We start from the raw sequence: 25,035 nt of genomic DNA on the forward strand, positions 1-25,035 counted from the left end.
CTCACAACATCAGTTCTCAAATACTGGTCAAAGTAAGTCACATGACCAGGCCAGATTCAAGGGGAGGGGAAATGGAGTCTACCTCTTTATGGGAAGAGTGGCCAAGTTACACTGGATACCATTACTGTAACAATCTAGTACACAGGATTATTATGCAGATTAAATAAAATAAAATAATGTGCTTGATAACTGATAGCCAGTGCTTCCTGAGGAAAGTCTTGGCCTTGCCTGTGGGTACATATCTGGTCCTATCTGGGCAAGAACGTGTCATATTTATTTTCATAAGAAAACAGTTCTGCCAGCTACATGCTTTATGAGAGAAATACTCTTGGAACATATCAGTGGTTTTAGGCTTTATGTTAGGAGCTGAGTAACAAAGGATTCCATATTAAAAAGTAATGGAGTAAATTTCTTTTTAAAATACTGATACTGTGTGTTACCAGCAATTTGCAGAATATTTATAACAGTAGTTATTCAATAAATATTGGTTGACTCAATGAATAGCTGAAAAGGTGCAGAGCATATATTTGAAACCAGGTTTGTCTACTCTAAAAAGCTCATTTTTAACCCATCAGACTACACTGCTTTTCTTGTCAAAACTTCAATTAGAAATGCTTTCCCATAACTATGAAATAACACAACAGTCTGAAATTGATGTAAGAAATTATCACATGAGAAGCATTTTTGCAAATTATATAGACTGCTTTTGTACATATTAGGCATTGTGTTCGTTATCTCATATAAAGTTTTAGAAGAAGTGAAAAGCCTTGAGAGAGGGAGCATTTGTTGTGATAGCTTATCTTATTCACTTGGCTAAAACCTGTGTGATTCTTCAAAATTCAGTTCAGATGTTATTTCTTCCAAAAAACCTTCTCTGAACAACCATCAACACATGGAGGACCTGGTTAGTTGCTCTTCCCATGCCCAGTGGCATCCTATGTTTACCTCTATGATAGCACTTACTTGTTTTGTCTTTTCACTTCTTGCTTTTCCAACTAGAATGTTATCTCTTTGAGGGCAGGTTTGAGGTCATGGATTATAGGTCTTTGTTGAGTCAATCCTATATAAATATGACCTTTTTTTTTTTTTTCCTTCCCAGTTCTGTGGTATGGAGGGTATTCAGAGGAAAATATCAGGCCTTTGAAATCTAAACGCTTCATTTTACAAAAAGCTGTCAATCTGGAGAAAGGAGAGAAAGGGAGACCTTTTAGCTGCCCTTGACTATTAAAAAAGCTGTTTTGCAGAAAAGAAAATAGACTTTTCTACCTCACAGAGGTAGACTTTGGATCACAGCTTTCTAGTAATACAGTGGAATAGAATTGTCAAAAAATAGAGGATATACACACACACACACACACACACACAACACACACACACACGAAACAGAGGTCAGACCTCAAAGTCCTCTTCTAACGCAGATTCTCTGGTTCTCTGTTATTCCCACACACAAGTTTCAGCGGTTCCCATCTGAAGAGTGGAGTTCCCTAAAATCTAGTGTTTACCATATGCCAAGCACAACTTTACTTACATTTTTAAATCTTAAACAGTAGGTGATAGTATTTACATTACATATGAGAAAACAGAGGTGAAACCCTTTGCTCTGGGGTCACATAGCTAGTGACAAAGCCAGAATACAGTCTGTCTGCTTGGCTCAGAGCCCTTAACTCGAAACACCTACCTACCTTTTGGTTTTATATTACTTTCAGCAAACTGGACTGCATTTCAGACAAATTTTTTTTTGCCTAGAATTTCTGTCTTCTCCTACTCTTTCCCATTTAACACTAACTAAGTCCAAATATTTAGACTGCTTAAAGATCAGCCTCATTGGTGGATGAACGTGGAGTCTGTCATACAGAATGAAGCAAGTCAGAAAGAGAAAAACAAATACCATATGCTAATGCATATATATGGAATCTTAAAAAAAAATGGTTCTCATGAACCTAGTGGCAGGACAGAAATAAAGACACAGGCATAGAGAAGGAGTTGAGGACAGGGGGAGGGGGAAGGGTAAGCTGGGATGAAGTGAGAGAGTAACATTGACATATATACTCTACCAAATGTAAAATAGATAGCTAGTGGGAAGCAGCTGCATAGCACAGGGAGATCAGCTCGGTGCTTTGTGACCACCTAGAGGGGTGGGATAGGGAGTGTGGAAGTGAGATGTAAGAGGGAGGGATATGGGGATATATGTATGCGTATAGCTGATTCACTTTGTTATACAGTAGAAACTAACACAACATTGTAAAGCAATTATACTCCAATAAAGATGTTAAAAAAAAAGATCAACCTCATTAGGAAATTATTTCTGTCTTCTAAAAAATTATATTAGCACTTAGCTGTAAGATTTTGTCTTTAATATTCTGCAACTTCATTATGATGTGTCTGTGGATTTGATTTTACTTATGTCAATTAGCTTCTGCTGTGAAATAAACCACCCCAGAACTTCACGACTTAAAACAACAATCATTTATTTAGCTCATAGTTCTGTTGTTTTGTACTTTGGGCTGGGCCCAGCTGGTTGATTCTTCCCTATTCCACGTGGTCTTGGTTCCACAGGGGCTCCAGGTGCACCTGTAGTCAGCTACATGTAGGCAGTCAGGTCAGGTAGGCAGCTCTGCTTCTCTGTTGGCTGGGGCGGTGGCAGGTGACTGGGCTACATATCTCATCATCCAATAGGTCGGCCTGGACCCATTCATGTGGCAAAGCCGTGTTCCAGCAGATAAAGACAAATTCTCTTAAAGTCCAGGCTTGGAACGGGCACTTTACTTCTATTTCTGTTGCCTTCTATTGGTCAAAACAAGCCCAGATGAAAGGCTAGGGAGATAAACTCTACCTCTTGATGTGAAGAGTTACGAAGTCACATTGCAAAGGGGCATAGATACAGAGAGTAAAAGAAATGTGGGCAATTTTTGTGAGTGCTTTACCGCAGGGGTCCCCAGCTCCCCGGGCGTTGGACCGCTAATGGTCCGAGGCCTGTTAGGAACCGGACCGCAGAAGAGAGCAGGAGGTGAGCTACGGGCGAAGCTTCATCTGCCGCCCCCCATCGCGCCCTGTTGCTCGCGTTACCGCCTAAACCACCGCCACGCCCCAGCACACCCCTTCCATGGGAAAATTGTCTTCCACGAAACCCATCCCTGGTGCCAAAAAGGTTGGGGACCACTGCTATACCGCATTATCCTGGTTAAGCTTCATTTTGTTTCTTGAATCAATGGATTGGATCATTCATTGTTCTGAGAGGTTTTTTAGCTCTCTCTTTATTTTATTTTATTATTATCATTATTTTTTGCGGTACGCGGGCCTCTCACTGTTGTGGCCTCTCCCATTGCGGAGCACAGGCTCCAGACGCGCAGGCTCAGCGGCCATGGCTCACGGGCCCAGCGGCTCCGCGGCATGTGGGATTTTCCCGGACCGGAACACGAACCCGTGTCCCCTGCATTGGCAGGCGGACTCTCAACCACTGCGCCACCAGGGAAGCCCTCTCTCTCTTTAAATGTTGCCTCTGTCCCGTTCTATTTTCTCCTCTAGGCCCCGGGTGAAACCCTTGTTAGGCGTTGTTACTGTGACCTCTGTGCCCCTTACTCTGTCTTCTGTACTTTCCATTTCAAGGCTTTATTCTGGATAAGTTCTCCTACTTTCTAGTTTGTCAGTTCGTCAAATGTGTCTAGTCTGCTGTTAAGAACTACACCGAATTTCAAGTTTTGGTAATATTATTTTTTAGTTCTATAGCTTCTGGTGATTCTTTTTTCAAATGACACTATTTATGGTTCCTAGTTTCTTCTGAAACTTTTTAAAAGCGTGTCTTTGTCTCTATAAACTTGATAAACATAAGTGTATTTCAGTCTTTCTGGTAACTCCAGTATCTGGAGTCCCTGTTTGTTGCTATTGACTGTTGTTTTTGTTGATTCCAGCTAATATTGTCGTATGCATTGTAATGTTTGTTGTTGGGCAAATTATTTTTAAATGTATTTTTAGAAACAACTGGAGGTCTATGATGTTACCTTTCAGGGAGGATTTTCATTTCCTTCTGCTGGACACCTGACAGGGTTAGGAGTCTAGGACCAAGGCTTCCAAATTTATTGGTCTTCTTACTAGATGATCCTTGGAATAGAATTTGTAACCATACTTCCAAAGTGCTAGTGTTTCCTCCTTTGACAGGTAAAACACCTTAGATTCCTGTTCTAGTTTTATCAGTCAGCTGGAAATTGCAACTTGCCTTTCAGCGTTTCCAGCAGATGGCAGAACACCCCAGAGCCGAGCCCACTTCTCCCCAGCAGAAGTGCCTCTCTGCCTCTCAGCTCTCTTTCCACAGTCAGCAAATGCTTTCAGACAGAAGCTATGGTTCACGTCTTTGCGCTTAGTCTCTTCTCTTTACTCTTTCTTGTTAGGATTTTATGCTATTAAATTTTTTTTTCATTTCTTTCAACTTTTTATGTTGTTTTGGAGGCAGGATTGGTCCAATATCTATTTCACCATTACTGTAAATGAAAGATCTGTGAATACATACCTGTTACACTAATTTTGAGCATAGATAGTGACTGTGGTACAGTTTCATGTGTGTATGTTTTATTTACCTCCAGATTCCTTTCAAGTGCCAAGAAATCAGAAATTGACATACTGAACTTTAGTTCACATACATAATAGATGCTCGATAAACATTTGTTGATGATGATGAATGGATAGGACAGATGCAAGGTGCCTTAATTAATTTTCTTTTCCTCCATAATATTTTTTAATGAAAAAGTATTTGGTACTTGTCATGTTCTCCACATCAGTCACTTTTCCATCTTTTCCATTGATTTTGATTGGGTTTTTTTTGGTGTTCTCAATACAGATTAGTTGATTGATAAGTTATGAAACTATATATTAAAACTTAAATTATTAGCAAATTTTTATAAGTGAGACATTGTCATCTTTGAATACAATATTGTTAGTATAAAATAACTGGGATTTAAGAGTAAGAGGGTTTAGCCATAGTCTTCATTTAATTGATTATGAAAAACAAGCCAATCTAAAAAAGAAATAATAAACCATTGAATGCATTAACTAGAACCATGCCCAGGGCAATAAGTAAATGTATAAATATAGATATGGAAAATATATGTGTATATGTGTGTGTATATATGTATATATGTAGAGAGAGAGAATGAGTTTTGTTTGTTTGTTTGTTTGTTTTTTGGCTGTGCTGCACAGTTTGTGGGATCTCAGTTCCCCAACCAGGGATTGAACCCAGGCCACGGCAGTGAAAGCGCCGAATCCTAACCACTAGGCCACTGGTAAACTCCCGAGAATGAGATATTTAATGTAAATAAATTTTTAGATAACTGTATTTCATCCCGCAATTTTTAAAATGACAATTTTTTATTTTAAAGCTTGATAATATTTCCTTGCTTTCTTGGAATTGTTTGTCTCTTCTTTTGGAGTTAGCTATCTTTTCTGTCAGTATACCTGCTTTCTTACAAAGCCAGTTTGATTCACTGCTGTTTTGAGAAATCGTATCACCAAGGCTGTGAGAATATTGTATGAGCTGAGAATCAGTAAGTGCTGAATTGTAGCTTGAGGGTGTGCCCTACAAATACAAGTCATAAATTTGAATGAGTTTGGGCCCTATTTGTATATTTTTATTTCTTGACTATATTCTGGATAATGCTCTGAATAATTGCAGTTAGGTTTGTAAAATGCATTAACTAATGCTTTTAATAAATATGATTGAGACAAACAAAAGGGATAAAGAATAGTATAATACCAATGTACCAACCACTCAATTTAAGAAATAAAATGTTACTAATACTGCTGTATCTTTGAGTCCTTATGATGTGCCAAGTACTCTTCTAGGCATTGTATATATAGCAGTAAACAAAACAAAAATCCCTGTCCTCATGGAGTTTACAGTTTAGGAAGGAACTTACCATTGCCTAATAATTGTTAGTGTTCTTGTTTTCCACATTTCCCCATCATTTGTAGAATGCTGATTTGAATTTTGTGTGATCATGAATATTAGGCAGAATGGTTATTGGAACTGAATGCAAATAAAGAACTAATAGGCACTGAAGGATGTTCTGTCAGGACATTTGGCTTGGTGGAATGTATTTTGTACACACTAAGACATTTAATCTCTAATATTTGGCTTCATTGCATAGTCAACATTATCCTATTGTTGGTAAACCTAGATTCATTAGGTCCATAAGGAAAATGTTCTGGGCCACCTCAAGTAATGTTCTTGTGTGTACTTTAGTGAAGGAAATATAGCTTATCTTTTGAGGCACTTGAAAGAAAATTGACGTTTCAAATTCAAAACTAAAACTTGAAAGAAAAAGTGGCACCTTAGATCCATTAACTTAGATTTACTCTTTTTGTGATAGACATGAAAACTTAAAAAATGGTGATATACTGTAAAGAAAACTAGAAGAAGTAGCACTTTGAATTACAGATTTAGTGTTTCTTGTGATGAACTAGAAACTTAAAAAAAAAAATCTGTAGTGTACTATGAAGAAAACCACAAACTAGAGCACTATGAAAGAAACCAGGGTAAATAGAAATGAACAAACATCAAAGTTAGCATTAGACTATATAATGCCTTCTAAACACTTTTTCTTTTTGGTATTGTTTTAGGTATCGTCAGATACTGGAAAAAGCCATTCAGTTATCTGGGGCAGAACAGCTAGAAGCTTTGAAAGCTTTTGTGGAAGCAAGTAAGTGGAATGAAAATTCTGTGTTTGCCTTGTATTACTGAGTTAGGACTTAAAAGCTTGCTCAAACCTTGTTTTATATCAGATTGTCAGTATAATTTACATTGAGATTAAATTAAATATGCATTGAGCTTGATTGATTTTAGAATTTAAACTACTTACAACTTGATATTTGATTGTTTTTCAATTGTTTTTCAATGTGAAGCCATTGTTACATTTACAATTAAGGTTTTGTATAGTTATTGATAAAGCAACTGATGGAGAGACAATATAGCAAATGATAAAAAAGAATAGTCTGGATTCAAATGCTGGTCTGCTATTTTATTAGCTATGTGATCTTGGGTAGGTTATATAACCTCTTTGTGCCTCCTTTTCCTTGTCTATAAAATGGGGATATGATACCTACCCTGTAGAATTGTTGGGAGATTAAATGAGTTAATATCCATAATGGAGTGCTTAGAATAGTACCTGGCACATGATAAGTACTAGATAAGTGTTAGCTGTTGTTAATGTTAAGAACATTTCTTTTGAATGGGAACTAGAAATTTCCATTCTTTAAGACACTCTTCCCCATTCCCTGACTTCTAACATATCCAGTTATCTGGAAAATTACTCAACATTCAGGCTGGAATTTATCCTGAGTTCACAATATTAATGATACTTGATAGTGCTTTACAGTTTACAGTGTGCTTTCATACACATTATCCATCACACAGGCTCCTTTTCATAACCTTGTGACTAACAATGCAGGTATAGATAGCCCTATATAATATATTATAAAATGAGTCTCAGGATTAAGTGACTTTTTCCCCCAAGGACATTCAGTTAGTCAGTGACAGAGCCCAGACGAGAAACTAAGTTTTCTTACTTATAGTTCTTATTTAATTATATTTCCCTGAGAAGTCCTAGTTTGTATAGTAATTTCTAACAGTTATAGGTACCTAATGGCACTTGTAATGAAACTGTTCTCAGTCACATCCAGTATCATCCAATTCCAATTAATATACTATAAACTGATTAGTTACAAGGCCTGTCAGTTACTGCCTCAAAAAATTGGGGCCTGCAATGTGAGACAAACTGGCAATGGTTTCAGAAAAACTCTTTTAGTGGCTTTTTTTTTTTAAAGACCGTTGCACTTAGTAGCAAAAGAGTAGTGCTTTTTATAAACTTTGATCTTTATATAAACTTTGAATCCAATGAACCACCAAAAAAAAAAAGCAGTCGGGCTTCCCTGGTGGCGCAGTGGTTGAGAGTCCGCCTGCCAATGCAGGGGACACAGGTTTGTGCCCCGGTCTGGGAAGATCCCACATGCCACAGAGCAGCTGGGCCCATGAGCCATGGCCGCTGAGCCTGTGCGTCCGGAGCCTGTGCTCTGCAACGGAAGAGGCCACAACAGTGAGAGGCCCGCGTACCGCATAAAAAAAAAAAAAAAGCAGTCTACTGTTAAAATCATTTGCATCAACTGAATAGTTTTGAACTGTCATTTATTTCCCCAGTAACTACTGATTTAAACTTAATTTATCTAAGGAGTGGTTCACAAGCATGATGCATCTTTTTAAAATGTAATAATAGTGATAATAATAACTAACATTTGCTGAGTGCTATGTGCCAGGTATTGTTTAAAGCACTTTATGTATATTGCATTTAAGCTTCACAGCAACCTTATCCACATGTTACAGAAGAGGAAAGAGAAGCACAGAGAAGTTAAGTCTCTTGCCTGAGGGCATGTAATCAGGAGGATTTGGAAGCAGTGTGGCTCCAGAGTTTTCATCCTTAATCATATATAATAATACCTCATAAATGTTTATAAACAGTGTCATAAAATATGTCTATGCATCTAGTGCTGACCTAAGTTCTTATTTGTTGTTTTTATCAGGAAAGTACAAGTGGCAGTGACTGTCACTACTCACTTTATTTAAACTTCGTGAAAATTATTTCACTGTTTCTTCTTTAACTCTTTTTTTGTAGCTAGGTAGAATATAAGAACATAAATAAAAATATTAAGTGTTTCTGTGCCTTCACTTTGTAGAAAAATAAAGAAGAGAAAAGAATGACTTAAAATTCTCAACTGTTAAAACTTTTTCCCAGCCATTTCTGTTTCTTAGAAAAGTTGTGGTATTTTTACTGTTTTGTTGTAGTTGTTATGTGATCAGATAATTCAGCATAAGGAAAACTGGTTCTATAATATAAGGTCACAGGGGTGTGGAGATTCCTAAATAATGCTTTGAAGAGTACACTGGTATATATTATTTTTAGTATTAATTTTAGGTGAAAATTGATTGCTTAATGAAAACATAAATTACTCATGTTTTCTTATCCCTTACTTTTTTTAACAAGTGGTAAATGAGAATGTCAGCCTCGTGATCTCTCGCCAGTTGCTGACTGATTTCTGCACACATCTCCCTAACCTACCTGATAGCACAGCCAAAGAAATCTATCATTTCACCTTGGAAAAGATCCAGCCTAGAGTCATTTCATTTGAGGAGCAGGTAAAAACCTAGAGCAGTGGTTTTTGTTTTGTTTTTAGGACTCTGTTTATTATGTGTTTCTTTTTTTTAAAAATTGAGATATAATTGATGTACAATATTATTATAAGTTGCAGGTGTACAACATAGTGATTCACGATTTTTAAAGGTTATATTCCATTTATAGTTATTATAAAATATTGGCTATTAGAGTGGCGATTTTTAAACTTGAGATAGCAGCAGTTATTTTGAGAGATACTATTAAATTTTTAAAGTAGGTAATCATTCAACTTCATTTTTACAAAACAGTGTGCCAAACAGCGTGCCAAACAGCATTTTACAATGTAAGATCAAATAAATATCATGATGTTTTAAGTCCAGCTGACATTTGCTCATATACTATAATTTGGTTTTATGAACCAAATATTACTCTTTAGATAATTTTTTTTTAATTTTATGTATTTATTTATTTATTTTATTTTTGGCTGCGTTGGGTCTTCGTTGCTGCGCACGGGCTTTCTCTAGTTGCGGCAAGCGGGACCTACTCTTCACTGCGATGCGCGGGCTTCTCATTGCGGTGGCTTCTTTTGTTGCGGAGCACGGGCTCTAGGCGCACGGGCTTCAGTAGTTGTGGCGTGCGGGCTCTAGAGCGCAGGCTCAGTAGTTGTGGCGCACAGGCTTAGTTGCTCTGCAGCATGTGGGATCTTCCTGGACCCGGGCTCAAACCCATGTCCTCTGCATTGGCAGGCGGATTCTTAACCACTGTGCCACCAGGGAAGTCCCTAGATAATTTTTAAAAATCAGTAAAATTGTTGATTAGGCTAAGAACATAGGAGAACTCCAGCATTATATATGCAGTGACACAAAAGCAAAACTTAATATTTCAACTAAATTATTGCCATAATCCACATTGCAGAATGTGTTAGTTCACTCTTTTGATATTCTGTAAATGCAGAAGTCATTAAAAATTTGGGTAGTCTAGGTAAACTTTTACTATTTACTTGCCTGCATAGTATGTTGAATGAGAGCATTGTCACAATAGATTATCATCTATTTATTTTAACTAGTTTACTAATATCAGCGGAAGTAATTTAACATGTATACCTCCTATTCCAGGTTGCTTCCATAAGACAGCATCTTGCATCCATATATGAAAAAGAAGAAGATTGGAGAAATGCAGCCCAAGTGTTGGTGGGAATTCCTTTGGAAACAGGACAAAAGTATAGTAAATAGTGGATATAAAACATGTATAATTGTTCACTTACTTTTTTTTTTTTACATTCTGTTACAGGAAACAGATAATGAACAATTTAATAAATAAATAAGTAAAACTTGTACTATTTTAGAAGGTGATAAGTGCTATGGGGAAAAGGGGCAAAGTGGGGACAGGATGTATTATTAAATAGGGTGATTAGAGTGGTAGGGTAGTCCTGATATCACCTTTTCAAACACTTGAAGGAGGTAACAGAGTAGCTATGAGCTGCCTGAGGGAAGAGTTATCAGTAGATCCTCTTAGAGAGGATGGCTAGTGCAAAGGCCCTAAGACTGGAACATGCTTGGAGTGTTTTAAGAAGAGCAGGGAGACCACTGTGGGTGGAGTGAGCAAAGGGGAGTGTGATAGAGGGTGAGATCAGAGAGTATTGGGTACCAGATTACATGGGGTCTTGTAAGCCATTGTAAGGCCTTTGGCTTTTTTTCTAAGTAAAACAGTGGGGAGCCATTGGAGGATTTTGTACAGAGGACTGACATGATCTGATCATGTTAGATCATTCTAACTACCGAGTTGAGAGTAAACTGTAGACATGCGATGATAGAAGTAGGGACATTAGTTAAGAGGCTTATGAGCTACTGCAGGTGAGATGGAGATTGTGAGAAATGTTGGACCCTTGATGTGTTTTTAAGGTAAAGCTAAGGGTTTCTCGACAACTTGGACATGGAGTACAAGAAAAAGAGCCAAGATAAGCCCTGAGTTTCGGTCTGAATAACTGGAAAAATAAAGTTGCCATCTACTGAGTGGTAAAGAATAGATTTTGAGGGAAGATCAAGAGTTCTGTTTTGGACATGTGATAACCAAGTGGAAATATCTAGTAGGGAGTTGAATATATTAGTCTGGAGTTTAGGAGAGAGGTCTGGACTAGAGATGTACATTTGGGAGTCATTGATATATAAATGGAACTTAAAGCCTTTAGATTGGACGAGATCTCCAAGGGAGGGCATATAGGTAGAGAAGAGCACTGAGTACTGAGCACTCTGACATTAAGAGGTCAGGGGCAGGAGGAAGATACAGCAAGTGAGGATTGTCCATTGAGGTAAGAGGAAAACCAGAAGAATGTGGAGTGTGATATCTCAGAAGCCAAATGAGGAAAATGTATCAAGAAGGAGCAAGGGATCAACATGGTGTTGATGGTCAAGTAAGATGAGGAGTTGAAGGTGAACCGTAAAAGGTAGTAACGTGGAGGTCATTGGTGACCTTGGCAAAAGCTGTTTTGCTGAAATGGTGAGAGTGAAAGCCTGATTGGAGCTGTTTAAAAAAGAATGGGAAGAGAAGAATTGGAGATGGTGGGCATGGGCAGCTCTTGGGGAAGTTTTCATAAAACGGAGCAGAGAAGTAGGGTAGAAGATGACAGCAGAGGTTAGGCTGAGATTATTTTTTCTTTTATGATTCAGTGGAAAGCAAAAATTTGACATAGGGGAGTAGTGAAGAGGATTCTTGCAGGAGTAGACTAGAGGGGAAGGAATCCAGTGGAGGGATAGGCTTCAGATTGGAGCATGGACAGTTCATTTGTGGCAGAGTTTCTCAGCCTGGGCACTCTTGGCATTTTAGATCGGATAATTCTTTGTCCTGGAGGCTGTCCTGTGTATTGCAGATGTTTAGCAGCATCAGTGGCCTCTACTCACTAGATGCCAGTGACACCACTATGCCTAGTTGTGACAATCAAAAATGTCTGTAGGGCTTCCCTGGTGGCGCAGTGATTGAGAGTCCACCTGCCGATGCAGGGGACACGGGTTCGTGCCCCGGTCCGGGAAGATCCCACATGCCGTGGAGCGGCTGGGCCCGTGAGCCATGGCCGCTGAACCTGTGCATCCGGAGCCTGTGCTCCGCAATGGGAGAGGCCACAACAGTGAGAGGCCCGCATACCGAAAAAAGAAAAAAATGTCTGTAAACATTGCAGATTGTTCCCTGGTGGGCAGAATAGTCCCAGTGATCTATGGTAACAGCCAGGAACACAGAGTATATGGGTGCAGATATTAGTAATGTGGTGATGGAGTTTGTGCAAGTACTGTTTTCTTTGATTGTTTCAATACTCTTAGTGAAGTTGGAATCAGAGTCATCAGCTGAAGTGTGGATGGGGGTGAGAGTTGTGAGGTTGAGGAGATATAAGAATATCAAAAAAAATTCTCTGGGAGAGTGAGACGGTGTACAGCATTAAGGCTCATTTAAAGGTCGTAGTCACTAAAATGGGATCAGTCAGATTGGTTGGGTGTTTTTCTTCATCAGAGTTCGGCTACATGGTTGCAGGAAAGGAGTAGATGAACTATTAGGTTTAACCAGCATTATGATTTCGCCCAACCAGTATGACAGCATGAGAGGGGCAAGGGAGACGAGCGCACGTGCAATTCAGTGATGGAAATGATTGACCATAGGAATTAAGCCAGGTAAGGAGGAAGTGAGGCCTTTAAGGGGAAAAATACAATAACTGTAGTAGGATCAGTGGTTTGGAGTCACAATGGGTTCAATGGATTGTTAGGTTTGAGATACTAGAGAAAATGAGATGGAGAAACAATTAGAAAAAATTAAGATGACTGTTATCCAGCCAGTCTTACCTTTGATATGTATTTTAAAAAATATTTATAGTTCTTTATGAAACATTCCTCCAAAGTATATTGTATAGAAGGTTGAAAGGTGTGAAACTCTTGGTTGTATTATTAAACACACTTCCTCTTTCAGTTGGCAAGTATAAAAATACCAACTGAATGACAAAAAATATTTTCAGTTACTTCTCTACTCTTTTACCAGGTGAATAAGGGATTCTTTTTTTGTCTTCATTAATATTTGTGATCATAAGTCAAACACTACTTCAGGCATCTTGCCTTTTGTGCATTTATGAAATTGTTAGTGATGCCCGTTGAAAAAGCAATCAGTATATTAAAAAGCCTTCATTCATACGCAGATGTTGAATTTTGTTTTCTAAGGCCTCTTGTTAATTTGGGTTTTTTTTTTTGTTTTTTTGTTTTTTTTTTTTTTTGCGGTACGCGGGCCTCTCACTGTTGTGGCCTCTCCCGTTGCAGAGCACAGGCTCCGGACGCGCAGGCTCAGCGGCCATGGCTCACGGGCCCAGCCGCTCCGCGGCATGTGGGATCCTCCCGGACCGGGGCACGAACCCGTGTCCCCTGCATCGGCAGGCAGACTCTCAACCACTGCGCCACCAGGGAAGCCCTAATTTGGGTTTTTTCTTGGATAGTTTGAAAAGGCTGGAGGCTTTCTTAATTGCTTTGGTCTTATTCTGTCTGGAACAGTTTCTCCCTAGCACAGAGCAAATGATGTATTTTCATTGGTAGTTGATGTAAATATAAAATAGATATTGTTCTTTGCAGTGGTGGTAATTATCATTTTGAGAGTACTATAACATTATCTGTGAGGATACCAAGAACTGAAAATTCAGTGGTTTTTCTAAACAAGTTAAAGTGATTTGGGTAAATTATTGAGAGCCTGTTTCTTTAAAAAATGATTCACTCTGATTCTGAAAATAATGGACATAATAGATATCTTGGCATAAAATATGGAAATGCAAAAAATATGGTGCTATTTATAGCAGTTTATGTAAATATGAGTTGTGAATGGAAATAATATAATAAAAAATAATAATATATGACTTACGGAAAATTTTGAATTGATATAAAATTTTTTTTTTTTTTTTTTCTGTACGTGGGCCTCTCACTGCCGTGGCCTCTCCTGCTACGGAGCACAAGCTCCGGACGTGCAGGCCCAGCAGCCATGGCCCACGAGCCCAGCCGCTCCGCGGCATGCGGGATCCTCCCGGACCGGGGCATGAACCCGTGTCCCCTTTATCGGCAGGTGGACTCTCAACCACTGTGCCACCAGGGAAGCTCGATATAAAAATTTTTGCAGAATTAATTTCAAAGCTGGGCCAAGTCAATTGTAAACTCTGTTCTTGCCAAATGGTGGCTCCACTTTTACTGGTAAATAGAATTAATTTTTCTGTGAGGATTAATCTTGAATTATGTGAGTTTTGAATTATGTTAGGTCTTCAGTTATACATTTTTTTGCATAAAATGTGACTATTGGGATAAAGAAGAAAAATGAAAACCACCTGTATTCTCAGAGATAATTGCTATTACTATCTTGATATGCATGTATAGAAATACATTTGGATGGTGTTTTATGTACTGTTTTATCCAATTTTTTCACTTAGCAAAAACTTATGACTATTATCAGAAGTAATTATTATAATAACTGTATAGCATCTACCATCTTTATGTACCACAACTTAATTGATTACCACAAATATGATTATGGGTGATTTCCATTTTTTTTATTACGGATATTTATGAATAACTTTACAAATGAATATTCTGTACATATATATGTCTGTACAACCATGATTTTTTTTTAAGGATTTATTTTTTAGAGGTAAAATACAGTAGGTAAAGAGGATATGCATTTTTAAAGCATTCAAAGGATGTTTGGCGAGCATACTGCCAAATTGTTTTCCAGGATGGTTGTACATGTTCATAGTTTCCCTGGTAGTATATGATATGTCCCTGAACTGAGCTTTTTTTTTTTTTTTTAAGATCTTTGATTTGTGAGATTATCTGAGGATTAGAAGAAGCTAAAATAAAACATGAACAATGATAAAAATAATAAAAATTCAATAAATCTTATTCTGGAAATATGTTTTAGCTTGTCTACGTAATATACTGCAATAAAAGTATGATTCCCTTATATTAACAGAATATATATAAGGAAAAAATAATGTATTTCCTACTACTCCCAAAATTTTCTTGATGAAATATTTAGTTATTCTGTGTCTTTCTGTTATACCCTAGACAGTACAATGTAGATTATAAACTGGAGACATACCTGAAGATTGCTAGGCTATATCTGGAGGATGATGATCCAGTCCAGGCAGAGGCTTACATAAATCGGGCATCATTGCTTCAGAATGAATCAACCAATGAACAGTTACAGATACATTATAAGGTAACAGATAAGCTAATTTGGAAAATTAATTTTGTATTGGAGAATCCTTCAGTAATAAGGTGCTCCAGAATATCTGATAAACGCTGTTATATAATAGAAATTTTCTTTTGCTTTTTATTTTTAATTTTTCTCCCTAATTGAAACATTTTCCCTCTTATAGGTCTGCTATGCACGTGTTCTTGATTATAGAAGAAAATTCATTGAAGCTGCACAAAGGTACAACGAGCTCTCTTACAAGACAATAGTGCACGAAAGTGAAAGACTAGAGGCCTTAAAACATGCTCTGCACTGTACCATCTTAGCATCAGCAGGTAAATATGTCATTTACACTTTAATGAACAGTAAGTTATCTTTGCTTAATAATTTCAGGTTCATTACTATTTGAGGATTTAGCAAGGAGCTATTCTTTAAGAGGATGTCTTGTTAATAAAATTATGATAAATTTAAACAGTTAAAAACAGCGCATTGCTAACTTAAGACATTTTAAAATATGCATTTATCAGCCTATCAGGTATTAGGAGTAGTTAAGAGGTAATCTGAAGTTTAGTGCTCCTAAAATATCACTGAAAAAACGGATATTAAATTGAGAATTAGACAAAGGGAAATGAAAATTAAAATCTAGAAATGAGTGCTGTGATAATGTACTGCTTTGGGGTTTGTTTTTTTTTTATATTCAAGCCTCAGTTTTAGACCTGGTGCTTATCTTTTTCTTCCATAAATATAAATAATAAACTATTCTGTATTCTTTTTTACTAAACTGTAACATGTAAATCATTCAACTTATAAAGCAGGAAAGGGCATTGAGAGGAAATGCTGATAATTCTAAGCCATGGCTTGCTTTTCTAAATCATTTTAGAATGTCTATTTTTTTTTGTGGTACTCGGGCCTCTCACTGTTGTGGCCTCTCCCGTTGTGGAGCACAGGCTCCGGACGCGCAGGCTCAGCGGCCATGGCTCACGGGCCCAGCCGCTTCGCGGCATGTGGAATCTTCCCGGACCGGGGCACGAACCCGTGTCCCCTGCATCAGTAGGCGGACTCTCAACCACTGCGCCACCAGGGAAGCCCAGAATGTCTATTTTTGAACTGTGTTTAGTTGAGAGCCTAATGACATGTTCAGACTACACATTTCATTCTCTTTGTAGCAGTCATCTTATTTATTTTATTTTTGTTACTGAAAAGGCAGTACATAAAATGGACTGCTTGTACTCTGAAGAACTATTACTGATTCTTTTATTTCCTTGAATATAAAAGTGTGTATCCTCTTTTTTATACACAAATGATAGCATGATAAATACACTTTTACAACTTTCTTTTTTTATGTGGATATTCATCACAGTGGTCTTCATATGTCATTACATAAAACTCATTCTTTTTGATTTTCTATTGTTTGGCTGTATCATAATTAGTCAATTATAAACAATGCTGTAGTGATTATACACATATGTGAATATATGTATAGGTTAAATTCTTGAATCTAAGGGTACATACATTTAAAATTTTGATAGAAATTATAAGTTGCCCTTTAATGTTAGACCTTCTAAACAACAATATCTTTGTGAACCTGATTACTCACACACACATTACCAAATCTTTTTGTCCTTGCTAACCTGGTAGAAGAAAAATAGTATTTCATTCTAGTTTTAATTTGCATTTCATTTATCATGAATACTCTTGGACATCTTTTCATGTGTTTAAAAAAGTCGTTGAAAAACCCAATCTTTTGAGTGAATTATCTGTTTATGTCCATTAGCCATTTTTTTGTTTTTATCTTTTTTTTAATAAAAGCTCTTCATGTATATAAGAAATTAACAGTTTTTTTCTCCCAATTTATTGTCCCCTTTTTAGCTGTGTTTATGAAATTTTTGCCATGCAGAAACTTTAAATTTTTATATAGTTAAATATTTTTTAATCTTTTATGGTTTCTGGGTTTTGTTGACTTGCTTAGAAAGGTCTTCTCTATTGTGAAATTACATATTTTAAATTCCTTCATGTTTTCTTCCAGTACTTTAAGTTTTCACATCCTCTGGACTCAGGACCCCCTTAGACTCTGAATAATTGAGAACCCTAGAGAGCTTTTGTTTATGTAGGGTATATCTGTTGATTATTGAATTAGAAATTGAAGTGAGAAATTTTAAAATATTTATTAATTCATTTAAAAGTAACAATAATAGATCTCTTAGGTATAAACGTAAATGACATTTTAATTAATTTTATTTGTTTTTTGGTTGCACCACACGGCTTGTAGGATCTTAGTTGTCCGACCAGGGATCCAGCCCAGGCCCTGGGCAGTGGGAGCACACAGCCCTAACCACTGGACTGCCAGGGAATTCCCGACATTTTTATAAAATAGCTGTTTTTTCTAAAACAAAAAAAGTTAGAGAATTGGAATTGTTTTACTTTTGACTTTACAAGTCTTTTCATTGTCTAGTTTAATAGACAGAAATTGAATTCTTAAATGTACTTCTGTGCTTAGCCTGTTTTGATATGTTTTGGTGGGAGTATATGAAGAAAACCCAGCCTCACACAGATATGTAGTTGGAAAAAGGAGGCATGTTTAGTGACTTTTTCAGATAATCGTGGGTATTCGTCTTTGATACTATAACTTGACAAGTAGTGTAGTTTCTTATGGGTTAATTGGAATGTGGCATCTGAAACCATATCAGTGAACATTTTGCACTCTGTAATGTCAAAATCTTGGTCTGTCTTCAACGTTGATGGATCTTTTACCCATGTAAGATTTTGTACCATCATGTATTGGTTGTTTGGAAAATGTTGGTTTGCTGATTTATGCAGAGCTTCCAAATATTGATGTACTTTATTATCCAATATCCAATGTATTACCACTGATCTCATCAGAAAAACCTTTAAGTATTGGAAGGTTGTCAGCCTCATAGTGGCAGATAGAAGTTTTCAGAAATTTTAATTTTTTTCTTTAAAACTCAAATTTTATCAAGGGCAGCAAATGCTGTTGATTGGTGGTAACAGGCTCACTTTGTTCATTTTTAAGAAAATGTCTGCCAAATACCTAAGTCTGGAAACCATAATTTGTCAGTTGTTATTTTAAGTGAATGTGTTCCATGAAAAAGAGACTAGTTCAGCTTGCACTGTTTCCTTGGGACAACCGTTATACTTTGGTTTATAGCAAAAGTGCTGTAAGTACATTTCGCATTTCGTCACACAAAATATTAAAAAGGTATGTTCTCAAGTGTCAAGATTTAATGAAAATAATTTTTTACTGCTGCTAGGACATTCTTAAGTGAAACTCTCTCTTTTGACTGTTGAGTGTGTGGCATAATATAGTTTGTTGCCAATGCCACTGCCTTGATTTGTGCTATGGTGCCAGTAGTCTTTGCCACCATTGCTTTTGCACCAGCAGTGCAAATGTCAACTCAATGAAGAAGGCACAGGATGTCTTTGTTATTCTAAATTTAGTGTCAACCACTGATCCCTTGAAAAGGTCATGGGGACTGCCTTTGAGAATCGCTGCTTCAGGGTTTCATTTTTTACCTTCATGCTTCCTCCTAGTCATGATCTCTAACCCTTGCCCCCCAAGAGTAATCACTAGTATAGATTAGTTTCACCTACTTAAATTTACCTATAAATCCTAATCCAGTTGGAATTATTTTAGTGTAAGAAATGAGATAGGAAATTAACGTGTTTGTTTGTTTTTCTAAATGGCTATTTGACCTGGCATTCTTTATTGAATAATCCATCTTTTTTTCCCCTGTTGATTTGAAGCACACTGTAGTAGATTTCTGGACATAGTATTCTGTTCCGTTAATTAGCCTGTCTATTTATGAATATACTTGTACTATGCTCTTCAAATTATTATAGCTTTATAGTGTTTTATTATCTTGCAGATCTACTTCCCCTTCATTACTCTTTTTCTAAACTTTCCTGGCTTTTTGTCATATTTGCTTTCTCTCTCACTCTCTCTCATGCGCACACACACATATTTTTTGATGTATCATTTTAAAGTAAGTTGTAGGTCATCATGACATTCCCTCTTTATATATCATCATGTATCTCTGTAGAACAGGAACATTTTTCTACATAACTGCAATACCATCATCATCCCTAAAAAAATTAACAGTGATTCCACTGTAGAATTTAGCAGCTGGTCCATGTTATCACTGCCCCAGTTAGCTCAAGAATATCTTTTATACCTGCCTTTTTCCCCTTGAACAAGGAGCAACTTCATGTGTGGCATTTGGTGATTATGGCTCTTTAGTCTTTAGACTCTTTTAGTCTAGAGTAGTTTCCTTATTTTTCCTGCCAACTTTATTGTGATATAGTTGACATACAACACTGTATAGTTGCCTCACTTAAAAAAAGAAAAAATACTGACTTTGAAGTTGTTAGGTAAAATGTCCTTCATCCTAGATTTTTTGATATATATATATATTGTTTTTTTATTCCTTAATCCCCTATATTTCCTGTAAAATGGAAGTTAGCCAGAGGTGAGATTAGATTCAGGTTATTTTTTTTCTAGCAAGAATACCTTATAATGATGCTGTGTACTTGCTGTTGAATCACGTCAGAGAGCACACACTGTCAGGTTGGTCCCACTGTTAGTGATGCTGAGTTTGTTCATTTGATTAAGGTAGAAATTCCATTGTAAAGGTACATTGTCCTCTGTGTATTTTGTAAATAATTCATGGGGTGCTGCTTTGACACTACAAAAATCCTGTTCCCCAAATTCCTTTCACATATTCCTTTCCATAATTTAATATCTATTAATAATCCTTGCCTGGATCACTCATTATATGTGTAATATAAAATAAAAATGAAAAATGTTGATTTACTAATTCTTTTCTTCTGTATTTATTAGATAGTATTCTTCAGGAGCTTTCCTTTTTTCTCCTTTTTTTTTTTTTTCCAAATATCACTGTGGATTTTTTCTTAGCTTATTTTTCTGCGTGTATAATATACACACAGAAAACTGTACATATCAGAAGTGTACAATTTGATGAATTGTCACAAATGAATACCATCACGTAATCAACATCCAGAACAAGAAACAAAATATTACCAGCACCCTGAAATATTCTGTCCTGCTTTCTCCTAACGACTGGCCCCAACCCCTATCCCCCAAGAGCAATTGTTAATGTATATTAGTTTTGCCTGCTTCTTGTATTTATATAAATGAAATCATATAGTATATATACTCTTGTCTTGCCTCTTTTGCTCAGCTTTATGAAATTTATCCACATTGTTACATTCAGTTTCTTCATTTTCATTGTTATGTGGTATCCCATTATGTGAATATACCACAATTTGTTTATCCTATTGCCTTCTTATTAGCTATTAGTAATAGTACTGCTGTGAACATTCTTGTATATTTGACTCTTTTTTATTTATTCAGTGTGTCACAATAAATTATAGTTGTTATTCTTTTTGATGCTCAACTTGTCCCAAATATGACCAAATTATGTCTTTTTGACACAGCCCCATTAGTCTTTGAGTACTTGCCTGAAATGTATCAATAGCATACAAAGATGCTTCAGGCTCCTTTTGTATTTTCCCTGTTTCAGACATGAAATCAGCTATTTTTTGAGGATCTCTAGTTCCTTTTAATGAGGATAGTGAGATCAGGTTACTAGATATGCTCATTGATGCTGGGTATCGTTGTCATTAGGCTCTTTCAGTATATAGAGCTAAAAATAAATTTAAAAAGAAAAAGTTTGTTCATATTATTTCCATTAGTTCAGTTTTTAATGTCATCAGTTGTCATGTATTTTTTCACCATTTAAAGGTCCTTGAAGGTATAAATTGAAACTATGAAAATCAAGTTTCCCATCTGAGAAATGTTTGTTCATCTTTTATAAATTTTTTATTATTAGGGGAAGAATGCATGTTCATTGTAGAAGTACAGATAAGCAAGAAGAAGAAAATAACAACTATAACTGGAACCACGTGTAACATTTTGGCATATAGTTGGCTCTCCATATCCAGGGGTTCCTCATCCGCAGATTCAACCAACTGTGGATTGAAAATATTTTAGGAAAAAAAATTCTAGGAAGTTCCAAAAGGAAAACTTGAATTTGCCATGTGCCAGCAACGATTTACATAGCATTTACATAGATAGATCATCTCTAGGTATTATACATAATCTAGAGATGATCTACAGTATAGGGGAGGATGTATGAAGGTAATGCAAAAACAATATCACTTTACATAAGTGACTTTTGCACCTGCAGATTTTGGTATTTATTGGGGGGGTGGTCTTGGAACCAATCCCCATTGGATACTGAGGGAATGATTGTATATCATAGTCTTCACAAATGAATATACAGTTAATCCTCATTATTCACAGATTCCACATTAGTGACTTTGCCTACTTCCTAAAATTTATCACCCCCAAATCAGTACTCAAAGTACGATGCTTTCACAGTCATTTGCAGACATGTGCAGAGCAGCAAAAAATTTGAGTCTCCCTGTTTATGTTTCTAGCAGGGATCGAACAAGGCAATGCTCTACCTTGTTTCAGCTCTCCTACTATAAACAAGTGTCCTTTTTGTGGTCTATTTAATACCACATTCTCCACATTTTCATGCATTTTGTTGGTGGTTTTGCTGTCTAAAATGGCCCCTAGCATAGTGCTGAAGTACTATCTTGTGTACTTAAGTGTGGGAAGTCTGTGATGTGCCTTTTGGAGAAACGATGTGTGTTAAGTTAGGTAAGCTTAATTCAGGCATGAGTTATAGTGTAAGCCATGAATTCAATGTTACTGAATCAACAATACATATTGAATGTGGTGCCTTTAAACAGAAATACACAAAACAAGGTTACATATTGACCAGCTGACAAAAATGTTGTGACCAGAGGCTCATGGAACCTAACCCCATATATCCCCTAGGAGCAGGAGTTGAGTATTCACTAATACAGTGTTGGCAGCAAATTTATAGAACATAACTACCAGAAATAACGAGAATCAGCCTGCATATTTTAGTAGGCAAAAATGGGGTCATAAAAAAGATCGCTTTTCATTGAAAAAACAGATTGTGAGAATATGTGATGCTCATTTTTCTTCCCCTTAGGACAGCAGCGTTCTCGGATGCTTGCTACTCTTTTTAAGGATGAAAGGTGCCAGCAACTTGCTGCTTATGGAATCCTCGAGAAAATGTACCTAGATAGGATCATCAGAGGAAATCAACTTCAAGAATTTGCTGCCATGCTGATGCCTCACCAGAAAGCAACTACAGCTGATGGTAATGATTACTTCTTATAAGTATGTGGTAGTAAATATTGAGGTCACACTAGTAGAACATATGTTAAATTTGAAGCATCTTGATATCTTTCTGTAATATTTTTATGTAACACTTGATAAAAGAAGTATTGACTGAAGATGAATATTATACACAGATATGAGTTTGAAGTATAAGAGTAGCTCTATTGGAAAGCATTTCATGGAATAAAGCATTTTTTGGAAACTGTAAGAGCAGAAGAATTATAGGCTAGGCTTATAGCGCCTGGTTTTTTAAAGACTCAAACCATTTGATAAGTACCTTAATTAATCTTAAACATCAATTTGTAACAGAGCATAATTATCCAGTCCTATTTTAGAGCAAAATTTGGCACAATAGCTTGCCCAAGGTTACTGAGGGGAAAGTGTTTTCAATAAGAGTAGAACTTGGTGTCATGTTTCCTAGGTATTTGCTTAAGTCAGACTGCCTTTGCTGGGAAAGAATTTTGTAATAGATGCTTGTTCATAACATCAATTATTTTATGTATGTTTATCTACAGAGGTTTTAAAGTAGCTTATAACAGTAACACACATGATAATAAAAATATAGATGTAGGCCACCAGAAACATGGAAAAGGTCAAGACAAACGTGCAGAGCTGTCAGACTCATTGCCTTGGATTCACTGTCATCCCATATTGAAGAGAATCTAGCTGTAAAGAATTATTTATGTAAGATTTGGCTGAAAGGTGTATACCTCACCAGTCTTACTGCCCTGAGTTACAGATTATTGAAGCAATTATATTGACCTATAGAATTTCTTTTATTTAATTGTACTTTAAGAAACAAATCAATTGATTATTATCTTTCTGTCTAAAGGAGATATTTATTCTATAGGATATTCTTTATGCAGATCCTCAGAAAAATTCCTTTTCAGTCTTAGGATTAGTTGTGATTCTCCGGAGCAATTGATTTTTATCTTATTTAAACACTGTGAGTTGATAAACTGGTTGGTTTTCTTAATTTTTTAAAAAAAATGTATTTATTTTTATTTTCTGCTGCATTGTGTCTTCGTTGCTGCGCTTGGGCTTTCTCTAGTTGCAGTGAGCGGGGCCTACTCTTCGTTGCAGTTTGTGAGCTTCTCATTGCGGTGGCTTCTCTTGTTGCGGAGCATGGGCTCTAGGCACACGGGCTTCAGTAGTTGTGGCATGTGGGCTCAGTAGTTGTGGCTTGTGGGCTCTAGAGCGCAGGCTCAGTAGTTGTGGCTTGTGGGCTCTAGAGTGCAGGCTCAGTAGTTGTGGCTCACAGGCTCTAGAGCACAGGCTCAGTAGTTGTGGCGCACGGGCTTAGTTGCTCCATGGCATGTGGGATCTTCCCGGACCAGGGCTCCAACCGTGTCCCCTGCATTGGCAGGCGGATTCTTAACCACTGTGCCGCCAGGGAAGTCCCAGCTTTCTTAATTTGATGGGCTGCTAGAAAGTTTAAAAAATTAAACTTGTAGCCCACCTGTAATGTGTGTGTTTTGATTGTTGTTATTCTTTTTCTTTTTAACTTTAAAATTTTCTTGTCTTCTGTGTATTCTGAGCAGCTTCAAATAAATTCTTTTGCAAGAAGATATCTGACAAACAAAAGCTAGATAAATAAGAAAGAGTTTCTAGAATTGATGTAGTTGAGCTTCACATTTGACTTTGAGCATTCTGGCCATGAAAAAAAAAAAAGATAACATCAGATAATTCTTTTCTCAAATGAGGGCTATTCACTAGGATCTCAGAGAATGCAAATGATTTTCAAATTTCTCATAGGAGACTATGTATCAATATATAGGACAGGCATTTTGTCTTCTTCCTCTTCCATTTTAGACTTTATTGCCTTCCTTATTTATCTTTCTTGGACATCTTTGTTTATTGTCATTACAACCCTAGGCTAGCAACCTTGAGACATAGTTTTGTTGTTGTTACTACAATTCAGTGGTTTCAGTATATTCTCAGAGTTTTACAATGTAACTACTAGTCTACTTTCTGCTCTAGAGATTTGCCTGTTCTGGACATTTCATATAAATGGAATCATACAATATATGATCTTTTGTGACTGGCTTCTTTCACTTAACGTGATGTTTTCAAGGTTCATCCATGTTGTAGTGTGCATCAGTACTTCATTCACTTTTATTGCCAAATAACATTCTGTTAACCACATTTTATTTCTTCATCAGTTAGTGGACATTTAGGTAATTTTCACTATTTGGCTATTAATAATACTGCTGTGAACATTTATGTAAAAGTTTTTGTGTGGACATAAGCTTTTAATTCTCTTGGATGTATCTAGGAGTGGAAGTACTGGGTCATATGGTAACTATATTTAGTGTTTCAAGGAGCTGCCAGACTGTTTTCCAAAGTGGCTGCACCATTTTACATTCCTGCCAGCTGTGTGTGAGGGTTCCGTTTTCTCCATATTTTCTCCCACACTTGTTATATTATCTG

General features: G+C 36.7%; 1 protein-coding gene across 2 annotated transcripts in view; it reads left to right on the forward strand.

Annotated features, from left to right (window-relative positions):
* COPS4 (COP9 signalosome subunit 4) overlaps nt 1-25,035 on the forward strand; it is a 36,972-nt gene that overhangs the window by 2,195 nt on the left and 9,742 nt on the right. For both annotated transcript variants that reach the window (XM_082837821.1, XM_082837820.1), the window contains exons 2-7: nt 6,610-6,689; nt 9,024-9,175; nt 10,268-10,371; nt 15,221-15,374; nt 15,535-15,685; nt 22,415-22,585. In XM_082837821.1, coding sequence (XP_082693947.1) covers nt 6,610-6,689; nt 9,024-9,175; nt 10,268-10,371; nt 15,221-15,374; nt 15,535-15,685; nt 22,415-22,585 — 812 coding nt within the window. The remainder of the gene's footprint in view (nt 1-6,609; nt 6,690-9,023; nt 9,176-10,267; nt 10,372-15,220; nt 15,375-15,534; nt 15,686-22,414; nt 22,586-25,035) is intronic.

Source organism: Leucopleurus acutus (genome assembly GCF_964270905.1).
Source record: "Leucopleurus acutus genome assembly, chromosome: 4".
In the NCBI taxonomy this organism is placed as follows: domain Eukaryota; kingdom Metazoa; phylum Chordata; class Mammalia; order Artiodactyla; family Delphinidae; genus Leucopleurus; species Leucopleurus acutus.